Source organism: Crocodylus porosus, unplaced genomic scaffold (genome assembly GCF_001723895.1).
Source record: "Crocodylus porosus isolate Cpor-Errol unplaced genomic scaffold, CroPor_comp1, whole genome shotgun sequence".
NCBI classification, from domain to species: domain Eukaryota; kingdom Metazoa; phylum Chordata; order Crocodylia; family Crocodylidae; genus Crocodylus; species Crocodylus porosus.
In genome coordinates this window covers 11,309,260-11,326,667 of record NW_017728942.1, presented here as the reverse complement: position 1 = coordinate 11,326,667, position 17,408 = coordinate 11,309,260, and the positions used below count along the sequence as shown (strand labels likewise).

Here is a 17,408-nt window from a genome sequence, read left to right as displayed (position 1 = left end):
TAAGCTCCTCTCTCCGCTCCTATGGTAACACCCGCCCCACCTCCAACTACCCGTGACACCGGGGGCCGGAAGTGACGTGGGCACGTCCGGGCCACGTGAGCAGGCCAGGGGCTTGCACGGGCCGTGGGGCGAGGCGGGGGTCCGGGGGGCACAGGGGCAAAGGCATGGAGCTCCGGGGGGTGGCACTGCAGCAGCAGCACTGCAGATGACAGGTCAAGGCGCCGCTTAAAAATGAGCTGGAAGCAGGGAGCTTGCTTTAATTGGTTTCACTAAGATGCCAGGCACGCCTGCCAAGGGTGCGGGGCCGGGGATGGTGTGCGATGGAGCGGGTTCTCGATTGCAGGCCTGCTGGTGTGAGCATGCCCAAGATCGTGCTGAATGGCATCACGGTGGACTTCCCGTTCCAGCCGTACGCGTGCCAGGAGGCGTACATGTCCCGGGTGCTCGACTGCCTGCAGAAGGTGAGTTTCAGGAGATATTCAGATGCTGGGCTGGGGGGGCTCTGTTGCGGGAATGCAGGTAGGGTTGCGTATCCCTGCTTCTCGAATGGCCCCTTCTAGATACAGCACTTGGGGGCTGCTCACGGGCCAAGCCATTTTTCCAAGGTGTGCTGTGTTTTAACAGGGTGATGCGGGGGAAGATCAGTTCTCGGAATAACCCAGCTCCAAGGCAAGGCTGTTTGTGTCAGGCATCTAGGTTGTAGCTGTATTAGCGTAGAGGCAAAAGGAATCAGACCTCGTGGTCAAGGTGATCTCTGTTATTAGACCAACTAGATTTTGCAGAAAAATATTCTTTTATTGCAAGCTTTTTGTGCAGTTTTTTTAAAATCACTTTGGTTGGTTTAACCTAATCCATGTAAAAATAAGCCAGCATTTCATATGTTATAGTCAGGGCCTCCCAGCCTTCACCAGCCATGGAAGACAGATTCATTGGGGGGACAGCGAGGAATAGGAGTTGCTCTGTTTGCCAGGGCACCCCTTGGAGTAACTAGAAATAATGGCCACAGACTGACGGAGAGCAGATTCAGGTTAGACATCAGGAAGAACTTCTTCACGGGAAGGGTTGCCAGAATCTGGAATGGGCTCCAAGGGAGGTGGGTGGTGGTCTCCCCTACCTTGGGACAAGCAGCTGGCTGGGGTCATCTGACCCCGGCACTCTTTCCTGCCTTGGGACTCGATGACCCAGTAGGTGTCTTCCGACCCCAATATCTATGAGTCTATGAATCTGTTTCTGCAAATAGAACATCTGAAGCCTTCGTATAGCATAAATACCTTTGCACTTGATCTGGTCAAGTGGGAATAAGCAGTTAAACGGCTCTATTAAAAGAGTCTGTGGCGCAGTAGCTGTTTTTCTGGTGACCCATTGCAGAAGTTTAATTCTTTTGTTGATTATAAATGGCAGTCTATGGAAGCAGCAGTGAAATGTACTGAGAAGGTGCTGATTTCAGAGCAATCCAGTCTGCAAGTTGTTAAAGGAACCTGTCACAATGTAAAGCTACTGGTAAAAGTTACAAAGCTTTTTCCCTTTCCTGTTCTATATACACCCTGTTTCACACTCCACCAGACTTGACTTTTCATGATTCATATTTTAAGTGTGCAGCTAAAAAAAATAACGCCAGCAATGTTAAAGCGTTAGATTCATTGGCAGAAAGTTAAGTAGTGTGATCTTTTTTCCCCCCCTTTGCCTCGCTCCTAAACTTGGGAAAAGGAAAGAAAACCAAGTCATCCTTATGTTCAGGCAATCTGTCGTTTTGGGTTTTTTTTTTTAAATTGTGCCTGTTGCTGTTTTATCTACTTGGCAGCTCCCAAGACAGTCGTATTGAAAGGATGTCAAATAAGGAAACACTTTTCACAATGCAGGTTATTCTTTGTCTGGAGTGTGTATGGCAGTATCTCTGAGATGCTTGTTCGTGGGTAGTATGGAACAAAGAACTGAGCTCTGCTGTGGAAGCATTAGCAAAGTTTGATCTCTCTGACAGCCCAGCATGCGATCACACCCCAGCTGCTGAGCTGGTTGGTTGCTTACTTGTGCAGTTGGCCCCTGTTATGAGAAATAAAAAAACTAATGTCATTTGAAACCAGGATGTAAAATGCCTTCTCTTAATATTCTTTGGGCATAAGCTGCCCCAACTAACGTGAACCTAAGTATAACTCTTCTCAGTCCGTGTAGAATGCAGTGTGAGACCATTTTAAAGCTGTAATAGCTAATGCATGCTGCCCTGACATGTTTAAAATTGGGCCCACTGAGACAGGTTCACCTCCATTTTAAACTCTGTAGTTGTATTCTGCAGTGTGGAATATGTGTTCTTTTTGCTTATGAAATCAATAGCCATCGGTAATCATTTTCAGTTTTGGCCTATCATGGAAATTGATCATATTTTCATTTATTCAAATCTGAATGTTGACTGAGGCTGTTTCTCTTAAATAAATGATAAAATAGACCGTGGCTCTGGAATTAGAATTGAGTTCTACTGACTTGCGTCATGAGTTTTGCAGGTAGCACTTCACATGGTAGTTTCGAAGGGGTGTGTGTGTGTGTGTGTGTGTGTGTACACATGCTTTCAAAGATATATAAGTATCTGTTTCTAGAGTGTGGTATAAGAGACTGTGATAACTTTGAACGCAGCTATGAATAGTATAGTGAAGCAAATGCTCTTTTTCTAGGAAAATGCTATGCTGTCAAGTAATCAGTGAATCCTTGAGTTACTTTGAGCTTCTCTCACTGTTTTCCTTATCCATAAAGAAGGTGAACGGCATTTTGGAGAGCCCCACAGGTACAGGGAAGACATTGTGTCTCCTGTGCTCTACACTAGCTTGGCGGGAGCATTTTAAGGATACTATCTCAGCACGGAAAATTGCACAGCGCATGAATGGAGTGGAGCTCTTCCCTGATAGACCCATGGCGTCCTGGGGCAATGCTGCCACAGATGCTGATATCCCAGGTAAATGCTCCAAATGTGGGCCATGTTTTCTTATGCTGTTTGGCTTTAGGAAAGGACGTCAGTGGTTGCTTAGTATGTCTTCCATTTTCAGTTCTTGCCCGGTACTTATTACTGCCACAACGGCATAGTTTAGCAGCTGAAGCATTATTTCTTACTTTCTTCATGTAACTTTTTACTTTGCTCGGGGCATTCAAATATCCACTTAATTCATAATTTGGTTGTGAACAGTTAGATTGTAAAATTGCTTGATGCCTCCATTGGTTGAGCTGTTACCATAGCACCAGCTGGGAAAGGAGGGTAATAATATCTTTAGTTTTTCCTTCTGTTTAGTGCTAATAATGTTTTTCTCTGCTTTTTTCCTCCATTTGGCAGCTTATTACACCGATGTCCCTAAAATAATTTATGCCTCCAGAACCCATTCGCAGCTTGCGCAGGTCATTAGTGAATTAAAGAATACAGTCTACAGGTAAATATAACTCAGCTAGAGTGAAGGGATAGATACTCAATCATGTGAGGGATTATTTGAATTGAGGTGGACAAATATGTATCTAATGATGCTGAAGTTCCATTCTCTTAATGCATATGGATAGAAATGAGACTTCTCTTACTTCCTGCCCATTCTCCCTCTAGTCTGCAGTGCTCATTTCTTCTCCTTTCTTCGCTCCTTTGCCAGAATTTCCCAGGCTTGGTCCACAGCCATCATTTTATTTGGTTCACTTTTCTTCCAAAGTTGTCTTAGAACATTGTTTTCCCTAGAACCTTGTAAACTTAATTTGTTTGAAGCAAAATGTTTCATCTGTTTTGTGTAGTCTTCTTTGTTCAGATTTCTCAGTGGTGTGGTTGCATGCCTGCCTGTGATTGTTTCATGAAACTCTATGGTTATGGGGCTTTTCTTTTACATTTCAAGAAGAGAACTAAAAGCTGTTGCAGAACGGAACAGTTTAGAGCACAGTTGGTATGGACAGTTCCATCTGTGTTACACCAAGGTCTGTCTTAGTTATCTGTAGCAAACAGAGTGTTTAGCAATTTAATCAGTCAGATTTACACTGGGTGCTTATCTTGCTGGGATCCTTTGACCCCAGCTGACTTGGGCAGGGGGCTGGAGCTGATGATCTTATGAGGTCCCTTCCAGCCCTAATGTCTATGAAATCTATGGAGTTTGATGGCTTGCTTTTAGTAAGAACTGCTACAGTAAGTTAGCTCTAGTCTTACTGTCTCTGAAATAGGTTTCAGTAGGGAGGGTTTTCTAGGTCCATGATGTGTAGTGGGGGCTTGCTGTGTAATCTTGGCAGGGTCCAGATTTGGTAGGGACAGTTTTTGTTGGAGTAGACAAGGTGTTGCTGGTTGCCTCCTAATCTCATCAGAATGACTTAAATTCTCAAATGTTGTGGCGGTGATTGTTGTTGCAGTTACTTTTACTATTACATTCTCAATGAGATACCTAGAAGTGGAAGCCTTGACCTTCGCAAAGTTTCTTTTCTGCGCCCCTGTGGCTCAGCCAATGCTTCACATTTGTGATGCTTGACATACTAGTAACTTCTACCTACATAAGCCTTTTTTTCCTTCCTCTTGTATTTTTATGTGTGTTTCTGTTTGAACAGGCCAAAGGTATGTGTGTTGGGCTCCAGAGAGCAGCTTTGTATCAACCCTGAAGTTAAGAAGCAGGAGAGTAATCATATGCAGGTAAGAAGGCATGCACAGCCCACATACTTAAGAGAAACCCAGCTCTGCCTGTCCTTTCCTGTGTTGAAGCGGGACATTTACCCTGTGCCTCCCCCTGACCAGATACCAAAATGTACATTATCTTGCAGATCTACATGTGCCGAATGAAGGTGACGTCCCGCTCTTGCCATTTTTACAACAATGTGGAAGGTAGGTTTGGCTGTGGAGATGGTGATCTGGTTTTTGGAGAGGGAACTGATGGAGAGGTGGATGGAGCCATTAAAAGGGAATGGCAGAATCCACCAGCCTGTGTATAAACGCACATGCATTTTACTGTTAGTGGGTTTGTTAGCTCATGGAATGGACAAAGAGGTGGTGAATTGTTAGCTCTTGAATGAAGTTTTTCTAGTTTGTTCAAAGAATGGAGCATGGACAGGCAAGCTTCCGTCTTCCTTGGAGGGTGAACCCGTTTGCATTGTGAAGACACCAGCTGCTAAAATTCAGGGGATAACATCTCAGATGTTAAATCAGAATCTACATCTCCAGTTTCATAAGGAAAATATTTTATAATACACTTGCAGATATTTGGCGATCCACATTTTCAGACTAGTGCGCATGAATGGGGACAAACAGTTGAGTGATTGTAAGTGAAATCACAGTAAAAGTAGCCATGGCCAGGTAATGTCCATTGCACCACCAGTGCCTGTATGGTTCCATAACTACACACAATACCTCAGCTAATGCAAGTGTTGCTGTTGTGCACTCATCGCTCAGTATTATTCACAGGGTTTAAAGTTTGCTTGAGGTAGGAAGCAAATCAGTTATTTCTAGAACACATGAAACAAACATGTTTTAAATCAAAATGCAAGGCTTTTTTTGCAGTGGATGCCTTACAAGGTATTGAGAGCTTCAAATATCCATCAGCAATTTCCTGGTAGGACTGGCTTGAGACAATAATTTTTGAAAGCATAGAAAATGGTGTGTTGTCATCTAAAGAGAAAAAAGGGTCCTTTGGGTTAATTATGTTTCAGCTTCTGTGATGGGCATCTAGCCAAGTTTAAGGTTGTAAGCCAGCATATTATTCTAGCGGCTGATTACTGGAAGGAAAATAGAATTTGCTGTCATGAATTTGGAATGCCTTTTGTATTGACTGGAAAAAAAATCCCTTAAAAATCTATCTTCTTACAGAGGCTGGAAAGGTCAGCTGTCAGGTCCAGTATGGGAAAGCAGAAGTATTGCTGTGTGAATACCAAAATGGAGGAAAATTCTGTTTGGGGTAGCATGCTAGCAGTAGGTAACATTTTATTCACTGAAAAAAGTGATTCAGTCTGAAAGAGAGCACATCTCAGATGGAGGATAAAGTGACTGACTGGAGAATGAAATGTTCAGTCAAAACATGTATGCTGTCTTGGTCTTATTCCTGACAGACCCTGTAAATGGTTTGCTTTGGTTTGGGTTCAGCCAGCACGCTGCTGAAATGGTGTATCCTTTAACTGCCAGAAAGGTGTTCCGAGACAGAAGGGTAGGTTTAATCTGTTCGGGCACAGACTAGTCCTGTCAGTCATGGATTGCTTGGGTGTTTATTCTTTTCTTCCCATTGTACATCTAGTTAAAGGTAAGAAATGAAGTGGTCTCGTGAGTGCTGGTAAGCTGTCTGTTCTCCGCTTGAGGCTTCTCTTTCTCATTCAGAGAAACTGGTAGTTTAGTGTTAAATCTCTGTGACCTGGAATCCAGCTGAGATGAGAACAGATTTGTCCCAGCTATATTTGTGGAAATAACCTTCCTTTCAGCTCAAAGTTTCATATGTTTTGCTAATCTACCTCCAGCATTCTGCTTCTGTATTTTACTAGCCATGTTCAATACCAGGAAGCAGGCAGTGGCAGAAGTGAGCAGGTATAACTCATCCTTTGATAGAGAGCTTGCACTTGATATTTAGACTTGCAGTTCTACCAGTGCAACCCAGCCCTTGTGGTGTCTGTCTGTTCTGTGGCGCTGGGCTTCAGCGTTCCCCTCCCTGATCAGCTCATAGTTGCTGTAGAATTGCTGAACATGTTCTACCTCTCCACTGCCCACCATCTCTGTGAGTTTCCTTCTTTCTTGCCTCTGGGTGTATAACAGTACCAAAAGGCATGTAACGAGCAGAAGACCTGGTTTGCTACTATAATTCATGTTCATTTCCAGTAGATGTGGTTTGGAGTGCTGCATTTTTACCCTTGTTTTCAGGTCTGTAATTTTCAGTGCCAGACTTTTCAATACATACATAGTGCCTGTGTCTGACTCTTCGTAGTGACATTACTCATCACAAAAGAGAATCCTGTACATGATGTAAATGCAAGAGGTATAGGGATTTTTATATTTGAAACCCATTGACAGACTAGCTTTCAGCAAAAGACAAGTGCAGCTGCTGAATCTACAGTACTTCAACGCAGCCTTTTAATCTGTTCTGAAAATCTTGGGTTCACTTTCAGGCAGATGGAACAATAAATATTTAGGAAATAAATATGATAGTTATTTGGACTTCCTAATAAAACCAGAGATTGAGTTGCTTCTCTGAAGTCCTTGCCAATTTGGTGTATGGTATGGAGGGGGAGGAAGCACTGTGTATCTACAAGCCAAGGGCCTGTTCCTACTTATGCCATGGACATATACTTCCCTTATATAATTCCACTATATGATTTCCTTATAGCTCAGTTTCATAGGGTCATAAGAAAGTAGGGACCTCATAAGGTCCTCTAGTCCAGCCCACTTCTTAAGGTTGGATCGTCCCTAACTTAAAGCATCCTTCTTTGTAAAATAGGTAAGCAACCTGTTTCACATGAGCAGTGAATTACTGATTATAAAACATTGAGATTTTTGGAGCAAAGGTATTCCACAGGTGTAAAACTCAGTTTTAATTGTTTTGGAATAGCTAGTCCTGTGTGTATACAGTGGTATTGTGGCTGAATAAGTGCTCTCAACAGGAAATGCATGCAAGTCTCCCTGTGGGCTGAAAAAAATCAAACAGCAGCAAATGAATACCTGACTTGGCATTGTGAATGCTGTTAGGGAAAATGGGCTTATCTAGTGGCTTGCTTGACAGGCTTCTGTTGCTGCTGTTCAGGTGATGATAGAGGAGAAGCAGGTTGTTTGGGGAATAATAGTTACAGAAATAAGATTATCCAGCCCAGCCATTAAATGGGATAATGCTTTGCCCGAGTGCTGTAGAACTTTGGCTCTCAATTCTGCTTCCAGCATTCTGGCTGTCATTTCAACCACCCACGGGTCAGAGCATCTGCCAGAAACCAGCACCGTTTGTTGGGCAGTTCTGACAGCAGGGACCATGCCTTTCATGATGTAGGCACTCCCCAGGAGGTCACTGCACAGCATAGAGGTTCCTATCTCCTGGCAAAATATTACACCACTGAACTCATTTCTTTTGAAAAAGAGAAGTCTCTTGTTTCTAGCAAGGTTTTAGCAATGCAGTGTGTTGTCCAAGTGATCTATTCCTGGAAGTTGGAAACGTATCATGAGGATTTGCTGTCACAGCCTCAGCCTTAAATAAACACCTGACCACTTATTCTGAGAGGGGAAGCAGTACTAAGACAGTTTATTAGTTTGTGCACTACTAAGTATTTGGGTATAGTTAGATATTGTTCTGCTCCTGAGAGTCTCTGGCCTTTCATTATCCATCTGTATTTAGTTATACTGTTTCTTTCCATCTAGAATGGGAGCTGGAAACTGAGCCCTTTGATTATATTCCTAATGCAGTTTAAAATGACTGTTGTTCACATGGAGACGGCAGCAGTCCTTTTCTTTTCCCTTTTTCTTTTCCTTTCTTTCAAAGCTATCTCTGCACTGAAACAATTCAGCAAATGGCTTAAACTTTCAGCGTGTTTCTCACTGCTTATTTGTCTGTAGCTGAAGCACTGCTAGCACTGGTGCAGCTATAGCGCAGTGTGCTTATGGGTATGGCACAAAAAATAGCGTCAAGCTCTACTTGCAGTCCAGGCAATTAAGGCTAGAGTTATTGATGGAAGCCAGTAAGTGTGAAGGGAAACACAGGCTCTCACAGGATGCATTTATTTAGCTATTTCCTGTAAATGCAACTATTCTTTCTGTCCTTGCAGAAAAGAGTACAGAGAAGGAACTGACAGACTCCATCATGGATATCGAGGACTTGGTTAAAAAAGGAAACAAGCACAGGTAAATGTTCCTTTCTGTTCCTCTTACTCCTGCTTTGGGGAAATCTTTTTTTAGTGCTAGATTCACACAAAATTTAGTGCCAAATTCATACAAAAGGAACAGAATAACAGCAGGGATGAGCCAGGCAGAGTGGAGGCATATGTTATGCAAACAGTTTCCAGCAAGTGCATCTTTGCACTCGTGCCTCCTGCCAATTGAGTTTTGCTGGGATAGAATGGTGCATTTCGGTCATGATGCATCGCAGAGTCCAAATATAGAGCAGGGTCAGGCATAGGAGTAAGGCAGTTTTTCATGAGCAAAGCCTGGTAATTGTGTCAAACTATACAGTGGTTTTCTAAGGCATATGACTGAACCCTGTGCTGCCATAGATTTAATGATCTAACCCATCACGTGAACCTTGGCCTATGGAGGAAAAACATTAGTGTATTAGCGTTTCTCCCCTTCTGTATCTTACTCTGTTTTGCTGCACTGGTCACGTGGATATTATTTCTGATATTCCCTTTTACTGAACCATGGGCACACATGGATGGAACAAGCTATCTGCTTTAAGATCTAATGGGTCAATTCCAGTCCATTAAGAAGCTGATTAGGAAGGCTTGAGAGCCTGAAACATAATAAATGAAGGGGGAGTGCACTTTTAGTCTTTCTCTGGGTATTGTTTTATGGTTCATAATTATTTACTTATTTTTAAACAGAGCTTGCCCTTATTATTTATCTCGGAGCCTGAAGCAGCAAGCTGATATTATATTTATGCCGTACAACTACTTATTGGAGTCAAAGGTAACATCTTTGTCTTTTTAAATGTATATGCTATTTTATCAGCTTTTAGTAGATCTGCCAAAAAGTGTAAAACAAGAAAACTCATTGTGTGATGCATTTAAATGTGAACCAAAATTCTCCATGTACTGCATCAACTTTATTTAACCAAGAACCTCGGGCGGCTTCTCCTTACCCTGTTGTTAAGGTGTATGTTTGTATGGCTTTTAACAACAGCTCAGTTTAATTCAGAAAAGTTTACCCTGAAGAACACAAATATCCCTTCTGGTGCCTGGTGGGCATGAATACATTAATTTTCTTTAATTCATGCCTTCAGTCAGCTGCTAGCCAGAATTTTTCTCGCATGCATTCTGGAGAACCTTTATTTTGTTGCTATTGTCAGCTCTCTAGACGGTTGGAGTCTTGACTGACTGGGAATGCAATGTGCCTCTGAAATATTGCTTAGCCTTTTCAGGCTGCATTAAGAGGGTACTCTGTGTTTCACATATAAAAATAAGACCTCTGAGGTTTGTATTGGAAAAATAAATGCCTGGACATCATCATATAAGTGATACTTGTTTTGAAAGCAGAATATATAGAATACTTCATAACAGCAACTAAACAACATCCTTTCAGTGTTTTAGCCATTTATACCACATTTTGAAATGACTATCTGATGAAGTACTCCATGATGATAAAACAGAAACTATGATGTCTGTGATACTTATTTAGCTATAAATAGTAAAAAGGAAAAAAAAGATAGATTCCAAGATTGCTTAACACTTGCTTAATATTAAACATAACCCCAGCAGCTTTATCTTATCCTATCAATCAGACAGGAATTGGGCCAACCAGACAGCTCTGGGATGACTCCTTTTCTACCTTTTTCTCATCCTGGGAGGTATGTCCTCAGCCCTGCTAAAAAATCCTGCCTCTTGCAACATGCTCCAGAGGTCAGCAAATTAAGTTGTTTTAGGCCAAGATGGATAGAAAAGTTCCGATCCCTGAACCCCTCTCGAAAAATACTTGGCCAGTTACATTTTTATATTGAAAGGATTCCAGTTTGATTACCTTCACCTCATTGCAGCTGTGATGGTTTGGAGTCCATGAAGAGGCAGTATTTTAGGGAGGCAACTCTTTGGCTGTTTAGCACTTAATGGCCCTAATCAAACCATAACTCCACCCAGAGGCTAGTGGACCACCAATCCAGATTCTAGAGCAGTATAGATATGCCCTTTGCTTTACTTCTTAGACTCCAACTTGCTACATGAGACAGACTATCACTTTTATATACGATGGCTTTATAGTATCAACTGACATACATGAGGCCTTGCTCTTTACTTGCTTTCTAATGACTTCTTAATGTCTACTTGAAGGGAAGAAGTTGCACAATTTAATCACCCAATAATTCTCTACTCCATAGAGAATAAACAAACCCTCATGATCCAGTTCTACAGCCTATCCTTTTATGTTGTTATTACTGTCTCACTCTTTCCCCTTCTTTCCCGTCTTTTCTAAAACCATTTAGAGCCGGAGATCACACAATTTAGATCTCAGGGGGACTGTGGTAATACTGGATGAAGCTCACAATGTGGTAAGTTATTTCATTTCTCCAACCTCACACAAACAAAACACCCAGCATTTGTCTTACTACTAGATCTCTGCAAAAGCTGTTGTAAATTATTTCAGCTGTTGCTGTGATAGTTTAGGTAGCTGGTTAGTAGGCATGCATGGGGTTTCATCTGTCTTGGGGGACCTGGTGACCATCTATAAACTCACTAGGGGGGACCAGAAGGGTTTGGGAGAGACCTTGTTTCCCCGAGTGCCCCCCGGCATAACAAGGAATAACGGCCACAAGTTGTTGGAGAGGAGGTTTAGATTAGACATCCTTAAGAACTACTTCACAGTCAGAGTGGCTAGGATCTGGAACCAACTTCCAAGGGAAGCTCCTACCCTGGGGGGCTTTAAGAGGAGGCTTGATGCCTACCTGGCTGGAATCATTTGAGCCCAGTTTTTCTCCTGCCCAGGCAGGGGGTCAGACTTGAAGATCTACAGGGTCCCTCCTGACCCAACTTCTATGATTCTATGAAATGTGCATGAATACTAAGATTAACTAAAGCAGTTCTGTTGTAGTCTATAAGCTTGTATCCACGGTAATTCATTCTTTGCCTTTTGTGTATAGTAGTATGATCAGTAGGATGCCAGGAGTCTAATATTGCTCCCAATCTGCTACTAATTGGGTTTCATATTTCTAGAAGAGATGAAATCTCCATTTTTTAACATTGTGCAGTAAAGATACAATCAGTAAAGCTCTGTAAATCCTGTCCTTTGTGCAAAGTGCATTGGATACAGAACAGAGAGACCAGTGCAGATGAGAGCTTTCAGAACCTACATGTTAAAACTGCAGGATGGACTTTTCAAACCAGTAATTAAGCCTAGGAAGCATATAGGCTACAAAGCGGCTTGGGCTCGGTGATAGGTATTATAGACCTACCTGAAATCCCTTTGTTAAAAGTGCTGTAGAGTCCCTTGAGTAGGATTGTGAGTGGCAGCACACTTCATTTACTCTCCAAGAGTTTGTTGCACAACTTTATCCTTTGTTAGTCAGGATTTGCTGAAGCAGTGCTGGCAGGAGCATTGCATTTGCTGGTAGTAGGAGGGATTTACCCTTTTTCTGCTGGAAAGTATATATAATCCCAAATCCATTTCTTGTGGGGTGTCGTTGAGGTGACTGAAGATGGAATGGGGAATTCAGGCCTGGTAAGCAGCGACCCGGAGGATGACTTGGGGGTCTTGGTAGAGAATCCGTTGAACCTGAACTCCCAATGCAGTGCTGGGCCCAAAAGAGTGAATATGACCTTTGGTTGTACAAATAGGAGTGTGCAAGTAAGAGTAGGGAGGTTAGTTATATTATCTTGTATTGGGCACAAGTATGATCGCTGCTTGTATAATGTATATCAAAAAGTAAGTTAAGGAGTGAATTTAATGAGGGTTTTGAAGTATCTGAAAAGGAAATAGAAAACTGATAAATAGCTCCCACTAGGATTGGGAGCAATATCAGATAGGGAGTAGTATCTTCCATCTAAATTGGAAAAGTTGTACAGGTTTGCAGTGGCCAGAAGCTGAAGCTTCACAAACTGATGCTCCTACGTGCAGCCTTTAAACCAGGGGTCAGCAACATTTTTGGGTAGGGTGCCAAAAACATCCCAACCTCAACTTAAAAGATGTTGTCATGCCAGGGAGATGGTGGGAGAGCTGTGAAGGGCCCGATCCTTGTTGTAGCAGTGCAGCCCCGGCCCCTTTCTTGCTATCTGCCCTGAGGTGTGTGTGCACCCACCACCAGCAACGAGCTGAGCTGGGGCTCCCTGGACCCTGGTGCAGCCTCCCAGCTGCCTGCCACACCTGGCTCAGGCTCTGGACAGGCACACCTTGGGGTGGATGGGGGAGCTGCGAGGGGCCCAATCCTTGTTGTGGCAGTACAGCCCCAGCCTCTTCCCTGAGGCACATGTGCCAAGAAAACTGCCTTCATATGCCATGCTCTGGCATACATGCCAGGACTTACCAACTCCTGCTTTAAACAGCCAGGGCATTTAATTTTTAGAACGTTTTGCCATCGAGAGTTGTTGTGGATTCTCTATCACTGGAGATCTTTAAATGAGGACTGGAGGATTATGTAAATACATTTGTTCAGTTAGAAATTATTTTGGGGGAATCTGTTCACCTGAATTATGCAGGTTAGATTAATTAATCAAAGGCCAGAAGGAACTAAATAGCCTGGGAAATAGCCAGTACATACAAGACACCAAAGCAAGCCAAATTAATACTTTTTTCCTTCCATTCCATCGATGTCCCAGGAGAAGTTATGTGAAGAATCATCTTCATTTGACTTGACTCCCTATGACCTGGCTTCAGCTATGGATGCTATAAATGTAGTACTGGAAGAACAAGCTAAAGTAGTTCAACAGAATGAAATCAATGCTGAATTCAATATGGAGGTGACCAGCTCAGGTTAGTCGGCAGCTATGAGCCAGTGGTTCACAGGGAGTGTCACTGGCAACAAATTTAGAAAAAAAATCTTGTTTTCCCTTAATTAGTCTCCGGACAGTAGAATCTGGATAACAGATCAGTTTACTTAACAGCGATGATGCCTAAAAAAAGAATTAAGTAGAATACGCAAGATACAGTCATATGAACTCTGGCTTTAGCCTTCAAGAGCTGTAGTATCTATAAAGGCAGTAGGCAAGCCTCGTTTCATGTGGAGAACTAAAACATACTGGCTGAAAAAAATGGAATTAAGATAAGGAATAGTAGCTTCAAGTATCTGAACATTTATTCACCCTTGGGCAGTTAAGATTGAATTGCTTTCCCTCCTTTACCAGGTTTGGGCATGGAGCTTGAAGATATAGCAAAGATAAAGAGTAAGTTCCATTCTTTACTTCTTTTATCTTAACAGACTTGCTATTGAGAGTAGCCAAAAGTACTCTGAGTAATGATTTTTTTAGTCAAGAACACCCAGCTCTTCCTTTGACAACTTTCCTTCATTAGAGGGGAAAGTTTTTCCATTTTCATTAGACAATTTGACCACGTGTACAGCTGTATTTTAAGAATGAACTGCACCACTGAGATTTGGGAAGGCTTCCCCAGTTCTGCTCTGGCTTGAGGTTAGTTAAATGGGGTATGGAGGCACTGACACACTGAGGGCAATGTACAAAGTTGTTATGAGTGAAAACAAGCCAAAATCACCAACAATCACGGATAAGAGAAATGGGAGAAAAAGACAAAGTATCTAGTGTCCACAGTTGTCATGAAGAGATCTGGAGCTGCTCAGGTAAGGCAGCCAGTCATTAATGAATTTTCCATCTAACTCTGTCCCCCCAGCCTCTCCTTCAGGAATTAACCCCTGTACCTCCAATATCTAGCTGTTCTATGTACTCATCACTTATGTAATATATAAATATCGGAACCCCTAGGAATACAAAATACTACATTTGGAATTGGCTAGTACTGAACTATGTTTTTACCTTATTTTAATTTGATAGTTGTTACAGTGGCATTTGTGCAGATGTAACTCCATTCAGTTCCTAACGTTCTTCTTATTAATATCCCAGAGAGTCTTATTGCCCGTGCTTGTAGTTACTTTATCACTTAAGTATGTTTCCCTGAAATCATTTGAGAAGGTTTTTATTTTGGTTATCTGCCTGTGCCAAGCTTAATCAGGGCATGAATCAAGACTATGTCAATTGACACTCCTGCACCCTTTGCTTGTTCCTGTCTTAGCCTTACTGCATCTTAAACCAGACCATATCAATGATGTGTTTCATTCTTTTGAATACTGAGTGTGCTACTGAGTAAAGCGTAGAGGTTTATTTAGCTGGTAGAAGAGTTATTCATTTTTTTTCAGTTGCTGGGGTGTTCTTGATTTGTAATCCATCACTTGTTTGGCAATGCATTCGTTTTGCCATTTTGCTGTAATGAGTTTTACTAGCCAGCAATAGTTGGTGGTCAAGAGTCTGCCCTTTTAATCAGAAACATTTTCATCCCTTGCAAAAAGATCGTGTGGTGGGGATAGAAAAGAACTGGCAATCATGGAGCAAACTTTTGATTCCAAAGCACCTTGGTTTTAGGACACTTCCCCAGCATATAAAGGAAACAGGTTAATCAATCCATTCAGGTTGCTTGTGTTCTTGCCTGGTAGTGGAAGGAAGCTTGGATGTGTAATCTGGGACTGTAGAGTGGAAAAATAAAAATGGAAAACTTTAACTTGGCAAGCCAGAAAGCATGAAGGTTTCCCCCATCACTAGACTGATATGCCATGTAGTCTGCAGCTATACACAGAATTCTTCTGTTAGGGATTTAAAACATTATTGTTACAAACTAAATGTGTACTTCCATAGTTCCACCCTACAATTTCAAATTAATCATAACAATTATTTAGGCATTGTGCCAATATTTCATCCATTAGGTTGAACTGTTAATGTTACTATTTTTGCCTCTTTGTTAGGCTCTCATTTTAGCACAATACTTTCTCAATAAGAAGTGGCAGCTCAGCAAAGGTATTTTAGAGCGTCACAGAGCAATGTGGCTCTTAAAACGCAATTTGCTGTGTCACTGGATGCCTTTGGTTTAAAGGCTGTTGTTACGGAACGAGAGTGCTGCCTTGTAGGTAGAGCGCAGGTAGGTTCTCTTTCTGGCTCTGCCATTGCCTACTTGGCCAGGACACTTTACCTTTCTGTACCTTGTTTTCCCCATCTGGAAAATGGGGATCTAGATATAAAGTATTTTGAAATCCACTGATGAAAACCATTCTTTTCTCTGTAGTTGTTGACTGTCCATCTTAAAGCATGTATGTTTATGGTTCCATAACCTTCATCTCCTGGGTACACTGAGAAAGTGACCTACTCACTGAACTGAAGAGGCCCTTACTGAGCCAGAGATGCAGAGGTAGCCTACCCATGAGAGTCAGTGATAGCGAAGATGTTTAGTTTGCATTTATTAACATTTCTTTTACTACCTCATTCCAATAAAGGCCAGAGCCCCTTGTGTATGCAGGGGAACAAATGGACATGTGTTCCACTGCTTTACGAAGATTTCATAATCGACATTTCACGAGCTTTGCTGTGTCTTTTATAGGGCGTTTCCCCATATTTGTCTAATTTTAACCTGAGTCTTTCCAGTTGCGAAATGGAGAGCTACGCTTGATTATTAAATTCCTTGGGGCTGCTGTAAGGTTCAGTTAGTAAATGGTCATTAAGTCCTTTGGTGGCATATAAGATTTCATAGATTTCATAAACATTAGGGCTGGAAGAGACCTTGGAAGATCATCGAGTCCAGCTCCCTGCCCCAGGGGCAGGAAGTCAGCTGGCGTCATAGGATCCCAGCAAGATAAGGATCCAGTTTCCTCTTGAAGGTGCTCAGTGTAGGTGCCTGAACCACCTCCGCTGGCAGGCTGTTCCAGACCTTGGGGGCTCGGACAGTGAAGAAATTCTTCCTTATGTCCAGCCTGAAATGATCTTGCAGTAGTTTATAACCATTCAACCTCGTCATCCCATGGGGCGCTCTGGTGAACAAACGTTCCCCCAGATCCTGGTGGTCACCCCAATAAACTTATAGGTGGCCACCAGACCACCCCTGAGCCTGCGCTTTTCCAGGCTGAAGAGCCCCATGGCTCTCAGCCTGTCGTTGTAAGGTCTGTTCTCCTGACATAAACATAAGAAAAGATAAACATAAGCAATGTGAAGGTTTAGAAACTGACTGGTTGAAATCACTAAAAGTGGAATTAAATCATTTATATTTAATCTGTTTTGCAATCCCAGACTGGTTACAGAAGCTCAGATTCTGGAACTAGAACTAGGTGACAATCTTCTTAACTGTGGGCATTTACAAGCGGGGTTTAGATGAGTTCTGAATGTTTCGATTCTGGGAACCGTATTACCGTTTTATGTCTCGGTTGTTTTGCAGAGATTCTTCTCCAGCTGGAAAATGCTATCGATGCTGTGGAGCTGCCAGGCAACGAAAAGGGTGTCACTAAGGAAGGGAGGTAGGTGCCGCTCAGAGATTTTCATTCCAAGATTGCTATTCTTTATTAGTGTGTTAGAGGGAGAGGGAATTTCCAGCCCAGTGAAGAATATCTGGGTTGTGAGCAACTCCTCTAAAAAGCCTCTTGAAAGTAACTCCATGCTTTTAAATAGAAAACTCCAACTGAGTGAATAGCAAGAAGTGTGCCAAAACAGTGAGCTGTTTTTAACATTAGTTATGTTGTTCTGGCTCTGGACATGATTTTTATAATTAACTGCTGTTATTTCATAGACATAGATTTCATAGACATTAGGGCTGGAAGGGACCTCGGGAGATCATCGAGTCCAGCCCC

The 17,408-nt window shown here is 42.4% G+C and overlaps 1 protein-coding gene across 3 annotated transcripts in view; it reads left to right on the top strand.

The window, feature by feature from the left end:
* The first annotated feature begins 308 nt into the window (after positions 1 to 308).
* RTEL1 (regulator of telomere elongation helicase 1) overlaps positions 309 to 17,408 on the top strand; it is a 68,383-nt gene continuing 51,283 nt past the window's right edge. The window contains exons 1-11 of one of the 3 annotated variants that reach the window (XM_019548319.1): positions 309 to 461; positions 2,743 to 2,941; positions 3,314 to 3,407; positions 4,543 to 4,624; positions 4,753 to 4,813; positions 8,710 to 8,785; positions 9,481 to 9,565; positions 11,070 to 11,135; positions 13,396 to 13,549; positions 13,921 to 13,959; positions 17,000 to 17,078. In XM_019548319.1, coding sequence (XP_019403864.1) covers positions 321 to 461; positions 2,743 to 2,941; positions 3,314 to 3,407; positions 4,543 to 4,624; positions 4,753 to 4,813; positions 8,710 to 8,785; positions 9,481 to 9,565; positions 11,070 to 11,135; positions 13,396 to 13,549; positions 13,921 to 13,959; positions 17,000 to 17,078 — 1,076 coding nt within the window. In that variant the 5' untranslated portion in view covers positions 309 to 320. Of the gene's footprint in view, positions 462 to 2,742; positions 2,942 to 3,313; positions 3,408 to 4,542; positions 4,625 to 4,752; positions 4,814 to 8,709; positions 8,786 to 9,480; positions 9,566 to 11,069; positions 11,136 to 13,395; positions 13,550 to 13,920; positions 13,960 to 16,999; positions 17,079 to 17,408 lie in introns of those variants that run through there. The other 2 variants (XM_019548318.1, XM_019548320.1) reach the window with 2 other exon arrangements.